The sequence below is a fragment of the Emys orbicularis genome, chromosome 19, assembly GCF_028017835.1.
Source record: "Emys orbicularis isolate rEmyOrb1 chromosome 19, rEmyOrb1.hap1, whole genome shotgun sequence".
NCBI classification, from domain to species: domain Eukaryota; kingdom Metazoa; phylum Chordata; order Testudines; family Emydidae; genus Emys; species Emys orbicularis.
In genome coordinates this window covers 9013368-9028769 of record NC_088701.1, presented here as the reverse complement: position 1 = coordinate 9028769, position 15402 = coordinate 9013368, and the positions used below count along the sequence as shown (strand labels likewise).

The following is a 15402-nucleotide window of genomic DNA, read 5'->3' as shown; positions in this document are numbered from 1 at the left end:
CTGACCCTGCTTTCTGACCCCGCCCCATGGGCCTTTGCCCTCCCTCACCGTGGGGAGCTCCAGAGCTCTGGCTGCGGGGCAGGGGGCTCCACATACACCTCTTAGCCCTTTACAGGCAAACCCTGGGAGCAATTGGACAGCCCCGCCCCAACCCCTCCTAGGGCAGCAGGGCAGCCTCCCCTCCCCATCAGTGGCAGTGGGATGGGTCCCCCCCGTCCCAGACTCCCCAATCGCTCCCCCTCCCAGCCCCCACCGCACCTCGTCCGTGGTCAGCCTCTTGCTCTCACAGAAGGTGTGCAGCAGCTCAGTCACCTTCCTGCAGCAGGGAGAGGGGTCAGGCTGGAGCCAGGCACTGCCTTAGAGGTAGGGGGTGCCCTCTCCTATGCTACAGGGGATGGAGCCCCCACCCCACGGGCACCACGGTTCTCTGCCTCGAGAGTCTCAGATGGGGCGGGGGGGGCTCTTCCCAAGTTACCCCAAGGCAGAGTTCAGTGCACCTCTGGGGGCTCCTGGTGCCCTGATGGGGGTGGGGCCTGGGGGCAGAGGCAGGCCCAGCAGGAGGTCAGTGAGGGACTCACTCAAGGGGCTGTGAGGTGCCTGGGGAGATCCTGGGATCGGGGGAAGACAGTGTCCAGGGGGATCCCCAAGAGGAGATGCAGACAGTTGCTCTGGAAGGGAGCGCTCAGGGGTCCTTTGGGGAGAGGGGCTGGGTCCAGGGGGTCTCAGCACTCAGAGAGGAGCATGTCTGAGGGACAGGCCCCAGCACTGGGTGGGAGGGGAAGGGGGAGTCCTGGCAGTGAGCAGGAGAGGGGTGTGTTGCTGGGGGGTGTCCTTGCACTGGGTGGGAGAGGAGTGTATCCAAGGGGGAGTGGGGTTCCAGCACTGGGTGGGAAGGGAAGGGGAGGGGTGTGTCCGAGGGGGCCCCAGGGTGGGGAGGGCTGTGTCTGAAGGGGAGGATGGGGGAAGTCCCGGCACTGGAAAAGAGGGGGGGTGTCAACGGGGTGGGCTGTCCTGGCACTGGGTGGGAGAGGTGTGTCCGAGGGGGAGGTCCTGGCAGTGGGCGGGGAGGAGAGGGCTGTGCCAAAGTGGGGGTAGGGGGTCCTGGCACTGGGCGGGGAGGGGAGAGGTGTACCGAAGGGGGGGGTAACGAGTCCCGGACTAGGCATTGGGTGGGGCACAAAGTGGTGTGTCCGGGGAGGGCGGGGGCGGATGGGTCCCGGCCCTGGGTGGGGCACGGAGGGGCATATCCGGGGTGATGGACGGGGCACAGAGGGGCGTGTCAGGGGCAGGGCTGAGCGCGCTCACTGGGAGACGTCAGCGATGTGCATGTGGCGTAGCTGCACCCAGAGTTCGTCATCTTCATCCAGCAGCGCCTCCTTCTCCCGCGAGTCGCTGGTGCCCGTTGTCTCGTACCTGCGGAGGGGGGATGGGGTCAGGCTGTGACACCCCTCCTCCGAGCGTGGGAGCTACAGAGCAGTGCCGGTGCCTGGGTCACATCCCCCCAGCCCGCCTGAGGAGGAGTGCGGGGCGCCCCCTGCTGGCAGCCAGGCCCTACCTGTAGGTGTTGTTCTCGATGCTGAGCAGGTCGTAGGCCATGGCCTGGAAGGTGAGCTCATGCAGCAGTGGGGACACCAGGTCGAAGCGCCGGTCCACGATCAACAGCTGAGAGCGGGCTTTGTCAGGGCCCTGGGGCAAAGGAGAGAGAGAACCGTCATCCCCTGCTCCGACGGATGGTTCCTGGCCTGACTTACACGGCACAATCCAATGGGCCCTGGTGGGCCTGAAACTTCACCACCTACCCTCTCTGTGGCCCAGCCCCCAACCCCAGGGGAAGCCAGGAGACACCCACCAAGCTAGCTGAGACGTGCCCTGGGGTCCCGCCCTGACCAGCAGGGAGAGCTCCTGTCATAACTATAAAGGGAAGGGTAACAGCTCTCCTGTATACAGTACTAAAATCCCTCCTGGCCAGAGATTCCAAAATCCTTTTACCTGTAAAGGGTTAAGAAGCTCGGGTAACCTGGCTGACACCTGACCCAGAGGACCAATAAGGGGACAAGATACTTTCAAATCTTGGGGGGGGGAAAGGCTTTTGTGTGTGCTCTTTGTTTTAAGGGGTTGTTCGCTCTTGGGACTGAGAGGGACCAGACATCAATCCAGGTTCTCCCCATCTTTCTAAACAAGTCTCTCTTATTTCAAAATTGTAAGTAAAAGCCAGGCAAGGCGTCTTAGATTTACTTTGTTTTCTCAACTTGTAAATGTACCTTTTACTAGAGTGGTTATCTTTGTTTGCTACACTCTGAACCTAAGACAGAGGGGAGTCCTCTGAGCTCTTTAAGTTTGATTACCCTGTAAAGTTATTTTCCATACTGATTTTACAGAGATGATTTTTTACCTTTTTCTTTAATTAAAAGCCTTCTTTTTAAGAACCTGATTGATTTCTCCTTGTTTTAAGATCCAAAGGGAGTTTGGATCTGTATTCACCAGGAGTTGGTGAAAGGAAGGAGGGGGGAAGGGTCAATTTCTCCTTATTTAAGATCCAAGGAGTTTGGATCTGTATTCACCAGGGAATTGGTGAAGGTCTCTCAAGGCTACCCAGGAAAGGGAATTAGCTTTGGGATGGTGGCAGCGGACCAGAACTAAGCTGGTAGTTAAGCTTAGAAGTTTTCATGCAGGCCCCTACATTTGTACCCTAAAGTTCAAAGGGGATACAGCCTTGACAGCTCCCCACCCAGCTGCGCTGCAACGCCCCCTGCAGGGACGGGCCACCTGCCCCTCATGCAAATAGCAATGGCCACTCCCCCAAGCACGCTCTCTGCTCGTGCCTCTCCACCAACGGGAGCATGCCCCTTACAAGGCAGCCCCCCGACTGCGCCCTGCCCCATATGCTGCGTGGGAAGGGGGGGAACTACACCAGAAGGCCCTGGGTAGTCTATCGTTAACCAACACCAGGCCCAGAGACTCTTTGATATAAGGTCCCAGAGGGGGACAATGGGACGTTATCCCGATGCCCCACCTTGCATCTGAGCTGGGACCCCATATGAGGCTTTAGCTCCCCACTCCCAGCCCGGGGGCCCCCCCAGCATCCAGCTGGACAGAGACCACTCAAATGGTCAGCATCTCAGACCCACATCAGGGGGGCTGTCCCAGCCCCCGCTCCCTGCCTGATCAGCATGCACTGCCCTCTTAGCACAGCAGGTGGCGATAGGAGACCAGCCCTGCGCTCCCATGGCAGACGGCTCTGAAACCGGCTCCAGCAGCTCCAGTGGAACCCAAGCCCACCCAGGAGCACCTCAGCAAGGGGCTGCATCTGCTCTTTGCTGGGTAGCACAGACAGTCAGGGGGGCCGGGGACGTACAGCCCCTGACCCTTCCCCAACTGTCCCACCTCAGTACGTGGCCCGATTTTCAGCCACACTTGGTCTCCACAGCCTCTGGGTAAATGGGTTGAGGCTGACGGGGGAGCGCCTCTCTTGGAGGCGTATCTGGACCCCACCACTGTAGCACTATCATTGCTGCATCCTGCCCCCCCATGCACGTGGGGCTGGGCAGGGCTGTCACCCCATTGCAGAGGGGGATGGAGGCCCAGAGGGGCTGGCTGACTCACCCAAGGTCACACAGGAAGTCTGTGGCAGAGCAGGGACATGAACCCAGAACTGGCACCATCATTCCTCTCCAGCACTACCCAGTCTGGGGGGGTTGCTATGCCCAGCGCCCCTCCCGGACTCTGCTCACACCTTTGCCAGTTCAGCTCGGCTGGAGGGATCCCCGAGTGCAGATGGGGGCTGGCGTAACCACCAGGTCACCCCCAGAGCAGAGGGGCGCTTAGTGCACTGGTGAGTGCCACAGCACTGCCTGGGCCAGCTACCCCTCAGGGCTGGCAGCTGGGAAACATCAAGGCAAGAAGGACTAGTGCAGACAAGGCCCCAGGGCGCCGTGACCGTGGGCTGGGTGGCTTTGGAGACCTGACTGCTAGAGGCCATGCTACAAGAGACCCAGGGGTTCTGCGCCAGCTGGCAAGGCGGGGGCACACTGGACTGGCCAGCCGGGATTGTGCAGCATGGAGCCAGCACTGCATTGAGAGCAGGGGCTTGAGTCAGCCCTCCCGGTCCTGCGGTGGGCGTGCTGTCTGGACTCCTGGCTCCTATTCCTGCCTTTGCCACCTACTCGTGGCACGCTGCTCCATGCCTCAGTTTCCCCCGTGTAACATAGGGATAGTGCTTACACCTGTGACAGGGAGGCTTGGCAAGGGTCTCAGGAATATCCCTGGGGGGGCTCAGAGGAGCAGGGTGTGCACGGAGCAGGACTTTGCCCTCCCCAGCGCCGCTCTCAGCTCCTGAGAATAGCACAGATCAGACGGGGGCTGCAGGCTGGAGCCAGCTCTGCTGCAGCAAGTAGCTCCGGTGGTTAACAAGCATGCTGTCAATCCCTTCCCTGGGTAGATGGTTTGGGCAGCCAGGTGTGTGCCAGGCTCCCCTCTGGAGGCAGGCCTGTGCTGCCAGCTGTGAGTTACAGAGCGTCTGTGCCATGGCAGCCAGCTATCCCAGAGGGGGCTCCCCTGCCCGAGACTGGTATCATTATCCCCATTTTACAGATGGGGAAACTGAGGCACAAATAGGGGAGGTGACTTGCCCAAGGTCACCCAGCTGGGAATAGAACCCCGGTCTCCCGTCCCAGTCCAAGGCTCTAGCCACTAGGCAACATTGCCTCGGTGGATGGGAAAGTAGAGCGGAAAGGTGCGCTCATGGATCCACAGGGTCGGTGCCAGGGCCCCAGCTGGGGAAGTCTCTGGGAGGAAGCCCTTTGCTCTGCCAGACCCCAACAGGTCTCTCTCTTCCTCCAGGACAAGCCATACGGCCTCCCACCTCCTGAGACCGAACCGCTGGGCTTCACCTCGTGAGCCCTGCCCAGCGAGTCCAGCTGAGACAGACCCTGGGACAGACCCGTCCACTCCGCAGGGCTCGACGCCACTCAGCCCGGGTGACAGGGCCACTCCCCCAGCGTTGTCAGAACAGTCGGGTTTCTTTGGACCCCAGCCCAGGCAGCCCAGCCCACTGAAGGTTAAAGCAAGAGGCCGTTCTGGTTAGCCCAGAGCCCGGCCGAGCTGCAGCGAAACCTGTTTTCAGGCTCCGGGTCTCTCGCTCAGGGCCTGTCTACATGTAAACCCCTGCAGCTGCGCCGCTTCAGTGACGCCGCCTTTCTCATACCCCCGAGCGAGGCAATTGCCTCCTGTAGACCAGGCCTCAGTCTGACCTTGGTCAGTTCTCAGGCGAGAGCTCCCAGCTTCCCCCACTTATCCCCCAGCTCAAACCTTCCCAACCCTGTGTTCTCGAGCTGGGGCCCCTGCTCCGATTCCCTGCTGGGAGCGTCCAGCCAGGAGCCATTGGAGATGTCATGGTCTTTCTGGCCCCCAGGCTGATCTGGGTTGGATTCTCTTCATTTCACCAAGACAGGGATGTGACACCCCCCCACACCATGATTCTTACCTTCCCTGAGAGTCCTTCCCCCCACGCCCCACCAGAGAAGCCATGAAACATATAGGGGAAACTGAGGCACGCATCGGCTTCATAAAAGATATTACAAACATTCCCAGTTGGTCACAGGTGCACAGTCTCCCAGCAGCTCGGCAAAGGCTGGAAGCAAGAGCAGAAGCAACAGGAGGGAGAGATCTGGGCAGGCCTTGGATTTTACATCACTTTGCTTCTCCTAGGGAGACAGGAGCCACTGGGTTTCCCATGCGAGAATCCAGGGCAGGGTGGGTTTGCAGCTCCCCTCTGCTGGGGGTGGGACGGGGACGGCAGGAGCTGGGTCAGGGCTGACTTGTGGCTAAGGCTCAGGAGAGCTGGGTTCTACTCCTGCTCTGACAGACTCCCTGCATGCCTCAGTTTCCCATCTGTAACACAGGCCCCCCTGCCTCCCCTGGGAGGCTGAATTCATTAGTGAGGTTCCGATACCACGGTGATGGGTGTAGGAGCACACACAGACAGGAGTGTCCAGGTGTGGAAGAGGCTCTGTGTGCAAAGCTTACTTCTGTGACCGAACTGCCCTGTTTATAAACAGAGATTGTGCTGGGCACACACTTCCCCAGTCGGTGCCTCGGTTTCCCCATCCGTACAGAGGGGATAAGGACACTGGCCTTTGTAGAGCACTTTGCGATCCGCCCACGGCCACTGTTAGAGAAGGGCTGGGGCCGTTAGTCCAACCACACAGGGAATGCTATTGTTCTCCCGAGCCCTCAGGATCTCCAAGGGGGTCTAGACCCCACCCCTCCCCCCGCCAGGATCTCCGAGCAGGTTCTAAATCACTCCTCCTTCCTTCTACTTCTCATGTACTCCCCCTCCCCGCGCGGCTCTGTCCCATGGTGAGGGCGTGGCCGGCACAGCTCGCTCACCTCTCCCATGCTGGGCTCGTATGTCTTGAACACCTTGAGTTTGGCCAGTACAGCATGCGCCAGGTGGAAGTTATCTTCATGGTCCCTGCAGCAAAGACAAACCCTGTGGGTAGAAACAGCTCCTCCCCCAGGGGCACACGCACTTCCTGTAGGAGATGACCAGGTAACCTTCTCCCTCTGGGCACACTCACTTCCTGTAGCGGATGGCTGGGTACCTCCCCATGGCACACTCAATTCCTATAAGGGATAACTGGGTACCCCTCCTCCCGGGCACACTCACTTCCTGTAGCGGATGGCCGGGTACCCCTCCCCCCGGGCACACTCACTTCCTGTAGCGGATGGCCGGGTACCCCTCCCCCTGGGCACACTCACTTCCTGTAGCGGATGGCCGGGTACCCCTCCCCCCGGGCAAACTCACTTCCTGTAGCGGATGGCCGGGTACCCCTCCCCCCGGGCACACTCACTTCCTGTAGCGGATGGCCGGGTACCCCTCCCCCCGGGCACACTCACTTCCTGTAGCGGATGGCCGGGTACCCCTCCCCCCGGGCAAACTCACTTCCTGTAGCGGATGGCCGGGTACCACTCCCCCCGGGCACACTCACTTCCTGTAGCGGATGGCCGGGTACCCCTCCCCCCGGGCACACTCACTTCCTGTAGCGGATGGCTGGGTACCCCTCCCCCCGGGCACACTCACTTCCTGTAGCGGATGGCTGGATACTCCTCCAGGGTTTCACACAATGAAGCAATCTGCTCTCCCAGCATCTCCAACTCCTTGTTCCTTTCCCAGGCGCAGCAGGGGCTGAACCAGTTGTGGAAACTCTGTGGCCTGTCCAGGGAGTACACCTGGGGGGCGGGGGGAGCAGAGGTCAGACCCTGGTGCCAACTGCTGGCAGTCAGGCCAGCTGTGCCCCATACCACGCCCCTAAGATGCGCTGTTGGACCAGGCCAGCCTGGCGGAGCCGGAACGAGCCCCTAGTGAGGGAGAGATCCCTTTGCCAAAGCCACTCCTGTTGTGGTAGAGGGACAGCGGCCCAGAGATTCATGCACCCGCCTGGGATGAAGATGCCCCGGATTCAGGTCCTTACTGAGCTGCAGCGGTGTATCTCTGCCCTGGAGAAGTCAATGTTGGGGGAGGGGGCTTGGACATGCTTCTAGTCTGGCGAAAGCCCCAGCGTAGCCACAGGCAAACCCGGCATCAACGCGCGTCTGCCGCTGTCGCTTATTTCACTGGACGAACAGAACGAGTCATTGGGGAAAACGTGCTGCCCTGGGCTGGCGTCAAACCCAGGGCCCTAGAAGGGAAAGGTGTCCCCGCCCTGAGCCATGTGGAACACTAAGGTTGGGGTGTCATACGTCACCCATCTGCCCTGCGGCCCTGCTCCTCCAAAGCCCGGTCACCCCTTACCTGGCTCTCATAGGGCAGGAAGGCCATGTTGATCTCCTTGAGGATTTTGATGGCCTTGGTGATCCGTGACTTCCGCAGCTTGTTGAACAGAGGGTCAGGACAGGCTGCAAGGCAAAGGCAGTGGGTGGGGGTGACAGGCACAGGGCTCAGGACCCCCAGCACAGCGCCAGCCCCCACGGACGGGGCCAGGACGGGCACAGCAGGGGCAGTAGTGCTGCACACCTGTGGGGAACCTGGGCAGGTCAGCAGGGCCACACAGGAGTCAACTATGAGTCCAACCCCCCTGAACCAGAGTCACGCCAGGTTCTCGGCTTCTGCAGCATCAGCAGCGAGGAGGGCGGGGGCACAATCTCTCCTACACAGTCCCTTTCTCACACCCTGCCCTCAGCCCACCGCAGGGGGAAGTGACTGGAGTGTACAACTCAGGATGATGCACAAGGAGGAACAGGGACTTGGGCTGTAATGGGGAGAAGCAGATGTGACCTTGACACACTGGGTATTCTGGGTATACCATTCCCACACCCCAGTTGGGACTGATGGAGCAATGCATGCTGGGAATGGTAGCCAGAGGCCGCCTTTCTGGGCGCACCCTGCAGGTGTCTGTGAGCCGTGCTGGCTGGAGGCAGGCCCATGGGGGAGAAGGGGGGGGAAGGGATCGGTGGGGTCGTTCAGTCTGGCCTGCTGGGTCTGCATCCGCCTGCAGGAGGGCAGAGCGTAATCAGGGTGCTGCGCATTGGCCTGCCGGCAGAGAGAGACCCCCCCACCCCCAAGCTCCAGTGTGCTGCTGGCCAGGCTCCCGGCAGGGGGATTCCCCGCCCCAGATACTCACGGCTGAGGAAGAAGACGTGAGCTGCCTTGTAGGTGAAGGTGGGGGTGCCCTGGAAGTCATCGATCAGAGCCTGCACCGACTGCAAATGGGGGAGAGGAGGGGTTGTCAGCACCAGCCAAGGCCCCTCCCTGCTGCCCGAAGGGCCCAGCCCAAGCCCAGCCCCTGGGGACTCAGGGCCCAGCATGATGCCATCGGGAGGTGGGCTGGTTTTCACCCCCCTGCCCCTGGTCTCCCTCCACTGGCCTCCCTGCTGCAGACGCAGGAGCCTCCTCCCCCACAGCCCCTGCTACCTGAGCCTCTGCCTCAGCGATTCTCCTTCACTTCGAGTCTCAGCTGAGGACTTAGGGTGACCAGATGTCCCGATTTTATAGGGACAGTCGCAATATTTAGTTTTTTTCCCTTCTATAGGCTCCTGTTACCCCCCAACACCTGTCCCGGTTTTTCACACTTGCTATCTGGTCAGCCTAGCTGAGGTTGCCTCTCTCCGCCTGCTGCACCTTCCCATCCAACCCCCACGGGACTGCACTGCGGAGAGGTCTAGGGGACAGTCTGTGCCTCACGTGGCAAAGAACACGAAGCCCAGCTCCGGGGAAACAGCCTCTTGGGGAGCCCCTACTGGCCCCATTCCCATCCTGACCTTGTGCTGCGCATCCCCCCGGACAGCGTCACCTCCAGGCTGCACTAGGTGCTGCCCCGGGGTCTCCCCTGCTCCCCATCCAGCTGCCCCAGGACCGAGCTCCTACCTTCTCCACAGGGCTGAGCAGGTAGATGGCCTCCAGGCTGGGGATTGGCTCCCGGCGCTTGTTAATATCTTCCACAACTAGGAGAGAGCAGACATTGGGCGCAGGTCAGTGTGTCCTAGCCACCCACCCCAGCCGCTCTCCACAGGGATGGGGGGAGGGGAAGCCAAGGGGCACAGGGATGTTCGCTGGCAGCAGGCTGAGGGGCTCCACAGGCTACAATGCAGCAGCAGCTTTGATGTGGGGCCATGGGCTGCGATGCTGCCCCAGTACGGAGCAGGGAGGAAACGACCCTCTGTACTGTCCTGGGGACAGCCCCCTAGAGCGCTGGCTCAGCTCGGTGCCCCTCAACCCCAGGGCTCCTCCACCCTGGAGCAGGGAGCCAGCATTTCCCCTCCCCTGCCAGGACCCTGCCCACAGCATGGGGGAGGAGCAGCGAGGAGTTAACGGGAGTCTGAGAAAAGCGGTGAAGAGGCTCCAGGGGCTGAAAGCGCCGGGCTAAGGGAACTAGATCTGGCTGGGAAGGTACCAATAGCAAGGAGGGCATCTAGGGGGCTGCAAAGGGGGGAAACTAGATGCAAATGTGAATGTAGACAAGTCAACTCCCCGACTGTGAGGTGTATCCAAGGGGGAGGGGAGCCCTGGTGGGGGGAGCAGACGGGAGGGAGGGGCCACTCACGTGTGATGCCTTCATCCACGATGTCGGACATCTTGCAGCATGACGAAAGGATGCGCGTGCTGGGGTGGTCCATGATCAGCACCTGGGGTAGCGAGAGGGGAGCGTGCCGCTTCGGACGAGCTAGTCACTGCCCTGAGCCCAGCCGCCCACCATCATCATCCACGGCACAGCCAAGGGAGCAGAGCGACTGCTAACGGCAGAGCCGACGGCTCCTGGCCCAGCCCTTCCACAGCAGAGCGGCAGGGCCGTTACCAAGCCTGCACTTGGCTGAGCTGACCGTGCTAAGGACTGCGTGAGGAGCGACAAGGAGAGCAGGCTCCGAGCAGAGTGGCTGGTACGAGATGTCGGAGACAAACCTGGGACACCCGGCTATTCCGAATGGTTCCAGCCTCCTAGACTGGAGGAGATCAGCCTCTTGGCCCAGGTGACAGGGTGAGTGCAAGAGGCAGGGACAGAACCCAGGAGTCCTAGCTCCCAGTGCCCTCCTCTGATCCACCAGATACCCGCTCCCCAGCCCTCGGACAGAACCAGGATCAGGGCACAGAGGAATGGAACGAGGGGAGTCTCCGTGTTCCCCTAGGAAAGCCCTGTAGGCCATCGGCCCAACATCTCTACTGCCTTCCTGCCGTGCCGAATGAACCCATTGCTCCGTGCAGCCCAGCATCCTGCTGCACCAGATTCAGCCACTGGGAAACCTAGTCCCCTGTGCTCCCTCTGCCGCACCGGCCAAGCCCACTGCTCCACACACCCCAGCCCAGTCCATGCCGGGGGCTCAATAACCTGCCTGCCCAATGGTGCATGCTGCCCCCATGCTTGGTGCTTTCCTGCTCCTCCTCCCACCCAGGCTGGCTCACTGGGCCCAGTGGTCTGATCCGGTGTGTGTGTGGGGAGATATGGGGCTAGCTGGACCAGCTGGGTCTTATCCAGCACAGCGGGAAGGCAGACATACCCAAGCCTAGCTGGGGGCGGATGATCGGCTAGACAGAGCAGGGATCTGATCCAGCCTGGAAAACCTCAGGGTCCTAATGAATCCCAAGAAGCTGGAGGGGAAGGAGCACGATATATGGATACAGCATATCCCCAGGGGGACACCAGGGCAGCAGGCCCGGCCTGCTTACCTTCCATTCTCCTTCCTTCTTCACGCTGCGAAAGACAACGCTGAGGATCTCTGCGAAGGAAAGAGATGGGGATTAGTGGTGGGGATTGGATGGGACGGCTGTGCCCTGAGCCAGGACCCACTGGCTGGTGGAAGGACCCCTTGGGGAAGTGGCTCAGAGGCTGCTCTCAGGCCAGCTAGTGATGTGCTCCTAGCAGAGCCCCCAGTCAGCGATCGTGGTGGGGTGGCAGGCTAGATGGGCCATGGCTCTGATCCCCCTTCCTTTCTGCCAGGCTGGATACGAGCGCAGCTGAACTAAGGATCTGGCCCCGTGCAGCAAGAGAACAGATCCTGTCCAGCACCTCTTGACTGGAGGGGATCCAGGGACCCTCTACTGTGTGTGGGGGACGACAACACGACAAAGACTTCGAATCCTGAGTCCTGCACAAAGAACCCCTCCAAGGCATGCCCCGCTCAGGGAACTGCCGGCCTGTCTCCTGGGCACCTTCCACGGCCAAGCTAAGCAATTAGATAGTCAGCTCTTCGGGCCAAGCACCATCTTTTTGTTATGCCCAGCAGAATGGTACCCTGACCCATGACTGGCACTCCTGGGTGCTACCGTAATATACCTAATAAATAATGTACAGCACCCAGCACAATGGGGTCCTGGCCCACGACTGGTGCTCCTGGGAACTACCGTAATACACCTAATGAATAATGTACAGCACCCAGCACAATGGGGCCTTGGTCCATGACTTGGGCTCCTGGGTCCTACCGTAATACAGGCATTTCAACCCTGAACTGCAGCTACGGCCCCCCACACCAACCCTGGGCTGCCCCCACCAGCTGTGCCAGTGCCCCTCACTACTGACTGGAGCCCCCTGCTACCCCAGCCCTGGGCTCCCTCCCATTCCCAGCTCTGCCAGTGCCCCTCACTCCTGTCTGCAGCCCCCTGCTATCCCAGCCCTGGTCTGTCCCCCACCAGCTCTGCCAGTGCTCCTCACTCTTGAACCGCAGCTATTCCAGTCCTGGGTTCCCCATCTCACAGCTCTGCAGATGCCCCTCACTCCTGTCTGCAGCCCCCTGCTATCCCAGCCCTGGTCTGTCCCCACCAGCTCTGCCAGAGCTCCTCACTCCTGACCTGCAGCTATTCCAGTCCTGGGTTCCCCCCCCCCCCCCCTCACGGCTCTGCAGATGCCCCTCACTCCTGACCTGCAGCCCCCTGCTATTCCTGTTCAGAGACCCCTCTTGAACCGGGGCAGTATGGCCCAGCCCAAGTATTCAAAAGTCACGTGTCAGGCCCTCCTAATTGTGTGATTTACTGAGGAAAAACTAAGAGAAGAGCTAAGGGTTATTAGCACCACCGGCCGTCCTGACCTGTGGGCCACTTTTGCTCTGTCCCAGTTCTGGGGGCAACCATGGAACATCTGAACTGAATTCACTTTCCAAGGGTCTTTTAAACCCCAGGCCTGTGGTCTGGATTTAGCCACAGGCCCCGTCCACTGCAGCTGGGGCTGGAGATTCAGAGTGGCTTGGGCTTCTGAAGTAACACAGCCCACACAGCGGGTCAGGGTGTTGCCAGAAGACAATGACTAACACATAGCAACTAACACCTCAGAGTCCAGCATGCACAAGGCAGCGGAGGCCATGCTGATCAGGTGTAAGGCTTTAACTTGTTCTCTCCTACATTACAGCTATAGCCTATGCCAGCTCTGCGTTGCGGCCGGGCAGAAGCGTACTGCTTCACTACGGTACAAAGTGGCTATGACGTCATTTTTCTCCTCGTGTGCAGCTGTTACCCGTTCTGACAGGCTGTTTATAACGCTAAGTTTACTAGTTTTTGGAGGTGGTTGGGGGAGGAGAGGGGGTGCAAGGTGGAAGTTTCGCCTAGGGCGCAAAATATCCTTGCACCGGCCCTGGCAGGAGTCACCCCGATGGAAAGAGATGACGATGATTCCCCCCAAAGTGCAGCTCCTATGGGAGGGGGCAGCCCTTGGGGGTGGGGCAGACACCCTCCTGGTGTGTGACAGGCAGGCAGGGGGAGGAGGAGCTCTCTGCTCTGACTGGTTTCAGAGTAGCAGCCGTGTTAGTCTGTACCCCACGAAAGCTTATGCTCTAATAAACTTGTTAGTCTCTAAGGTGCCACAAGTACTCCTGTTCTTTCTGCTCTGACTGACTCCTAATCCTCCCCGAGGGTGCGACACCCCCATAAGCGCCCCGCCCTGCCCTCCCCGGGCCCCCCAACTGGGGGTCCTGTTCCCCCAGACCCACACCCGACTGGATTCTGCCCCCGACCGGGCTCAGACCCCCCAGCTCTGCACTCACTCTCGCGCACCACCGCCTTCAGCCCGGATGGGGTCATCTCTGCCTTCTCTCACGCACCTTCGAGTCCTGTGGATGGAAGTGGGACTCAGCTGTGTGCGGGGCAGGGCTGGAGTCAGGACTCCTGGGTTCTGCCCCTGCTCTGCTCCTACCCTTGTGCGCGCCCTGGCTTCTCCCTGCCGTGCTCTGGGGAGTGTCTGTGACGCTGGGCGACGGCCACTAGTGACACTGATGGAGGGGCCCAGTTCCCTCTAGTGTCACTGATGGATGGGCGCAGCCCCACCAGTGATTGATTTGAGTATAAAGCAACTGGGGTGCTGGTGGGTTGATGTCTGCAAGGCTGATGACGGCCGAACGCCGCAGCCCCCCACTTCTGGCGCTGCAGGGGCCGGGCCTGGGCACCCATGGGCCTGCGCCTGGTGACAGGGCCACGCAGGTCCCCGCTGATCCCCCACCTGGTCACGTGGGGTGCAGAGGGAGGCGGGGCCCCCTTGCAGGGTTAAAGCGAGGACTGGGTTGGGGTAGTGGGGCCTCAACCCACTCCGGTCAGGGCCCCCCACCGAGCTGCAAGTCCCCCCCAACCAGTGCCCTCCCCCAGCAGTGCCCCTCGCCCCCCCGAGTCAAGTCTCTTGCCCACCTCCACCCAGCCTCCCCCCCCAGCCAGGCTCCTCAGCCCCCCTCCACTCAGCCCCCCCAGCCAGGCCCCCCAGCCAGGCCCCGTGTTGTACCCAGGAGCAGGAGCGGGTTCAATGGAACGTCTCCTTCCCTCGCGCTTCACTTCGACCAGAACGTGCTGGGACGGCCTGAGCTGCGCACGCACAGTCACTGGGACGGACTGCACCACTCGGCAGGGAGCTCAGTCCCTTTCTGCATTTAGTGGCGGGAAAATATGGTACAGTCCCAGCAAGGGTGGAAAACAGTCTGAGGTAAAATTGTCCTTGGAGTGGCCAATGGCGGGAAAAACCAGTTGGATCCAGTTATGACTGGGCCATGATAACAGTAAACAACAAGATGGCGGTCACAAGATGGCAGTTCAGACTCCATCTTGGATTGCTGCTATATCTGTACAAACTACACATTGAATTTAATATACACATATTTTAACAGACTATAATCCTATAACAAAACACACCCAGCAGTATATAGAGCAGTATAAACAAGTCATTGTCTGTATGTAATTTTAGTTTGTACTGACTTCGCTAATGCTTTTTATGTAGCCTGTTGATGTACCCCCTGGAAGACCTCTGCGTACCCCCAGGGGCACACGTAACCCTGGTTGAGAACCACTGGGTTAGAGAAACGGGGGGGATGGGGGTGGGTCCTAGAAATCAGGACTCCTGGGTTCAATCCTGACTGCAAGCGGAGTGGGGTCTAATGGTTGGAGCAGAGAGCTGAAAGTTAGGATTCCTGGGTTCTACCGGGTAGTCCAGGCTATGCAATTGATTCATTCTGTGACATGGTTCGTTCTGCCTTGTCTGCTTGTGACATGTGGAGCGCAGAGACCTGCCCCAGCCCTTCCCTTCCAGCTGGGTGGTGCAGTAATTAATGGCCATAGAGCCTGGGCTCCAAGATCCTGGAGCAAAGCGTCCTGGAGAAGGAATTTGTTCCCCAGGCTTGACTGGCTCCCTGCCCCATCCCTCCCTCAATCAATCGGAACAAATCCCTCCTGGCAGAGCTGTTGTCTGACCCAATCTATTGGGTCCTGGCTGCTGTTCAGCTCAGGTTAACAGCATGTTCTGTTTCTGTAAACTCCCCCAGAGCTTTCGAATGGAAGTGAGAGTCTTCTTCACACCCTGCTCTAAACTGTGAGTAGTGTCGCTCTGTGGCTGTTCACTCTACCTCCCCCCCAGAGATGGCATCATTTCAGTGCTAGGTGAGTGATCCCTGTATAGTGTTGCTGTATTACTACACTGCTGCTGCGCTCCACCCCAGAGGTATCTGCAT

The 15402-nt window shown here is 60.0% G+C and overlaps 1 protein-coding gene across 1 annotated transcript; it reads right to left on the bottom strand.

Moving 5' to 3' along the window:
• Positions 1 to 44: 44 nt before the first annotated feature.
• Positions 45 to 13498, bottom strand: LOC135891975 (syntaxin-binding protein 2-like). Its single transcript, XM_065419658.1, has 12 exons — positions 13462 to 13498; positions 11159 to 11208; positions 10041 to 10122; positions 9365 to 9441; positions 8622 to 8700; positions 7793 to 7896; positions 7082 to 7230; positions 6388 to 6472; positions 1556 to 1686; positions 1306 to 1413; positions 259 to 316; positions 45 to 71 (listed from the first exon to the last, which is right to left on the bottom strand). Exons 1-12 carry the CDS (start codon positions 13496 to 13498, stop codon positions 45 to 47), a joined length of 987 nt encoding a protein of 328 aa, XP_065275730.1.
• Positions 13499 to 15402: the final 1904 nt, after the last annotated feature.

What these genes read in the sequence shown, in the direction of transcription:
- LOC135891975 (XM_065419658.1), bottom strand. Translation starts at nt 13,498, where the DNA reads ATGACCCCATCCGGGCTGAAGGCGGTGGTGCGCGAGA. An exon ending in AGAAGGAAGGAGAATGGAAG is followed by an intron (nt 10,123 to 11,158) that starts GTAAGCAGGCCG and finishes TCGCTACCCCAG; the next exon opens with GTGCTGATCATGGACCACCC. An exon ending in TCACGTCTTCTTCCTCAGCC is followed by an intron (nt 7,897 to 8,621) that starts GTGAGTATCTGG and finishes TTTGCCTTGCAG; the next exon opens with CCTGTCCTGACCCTCTGTTC.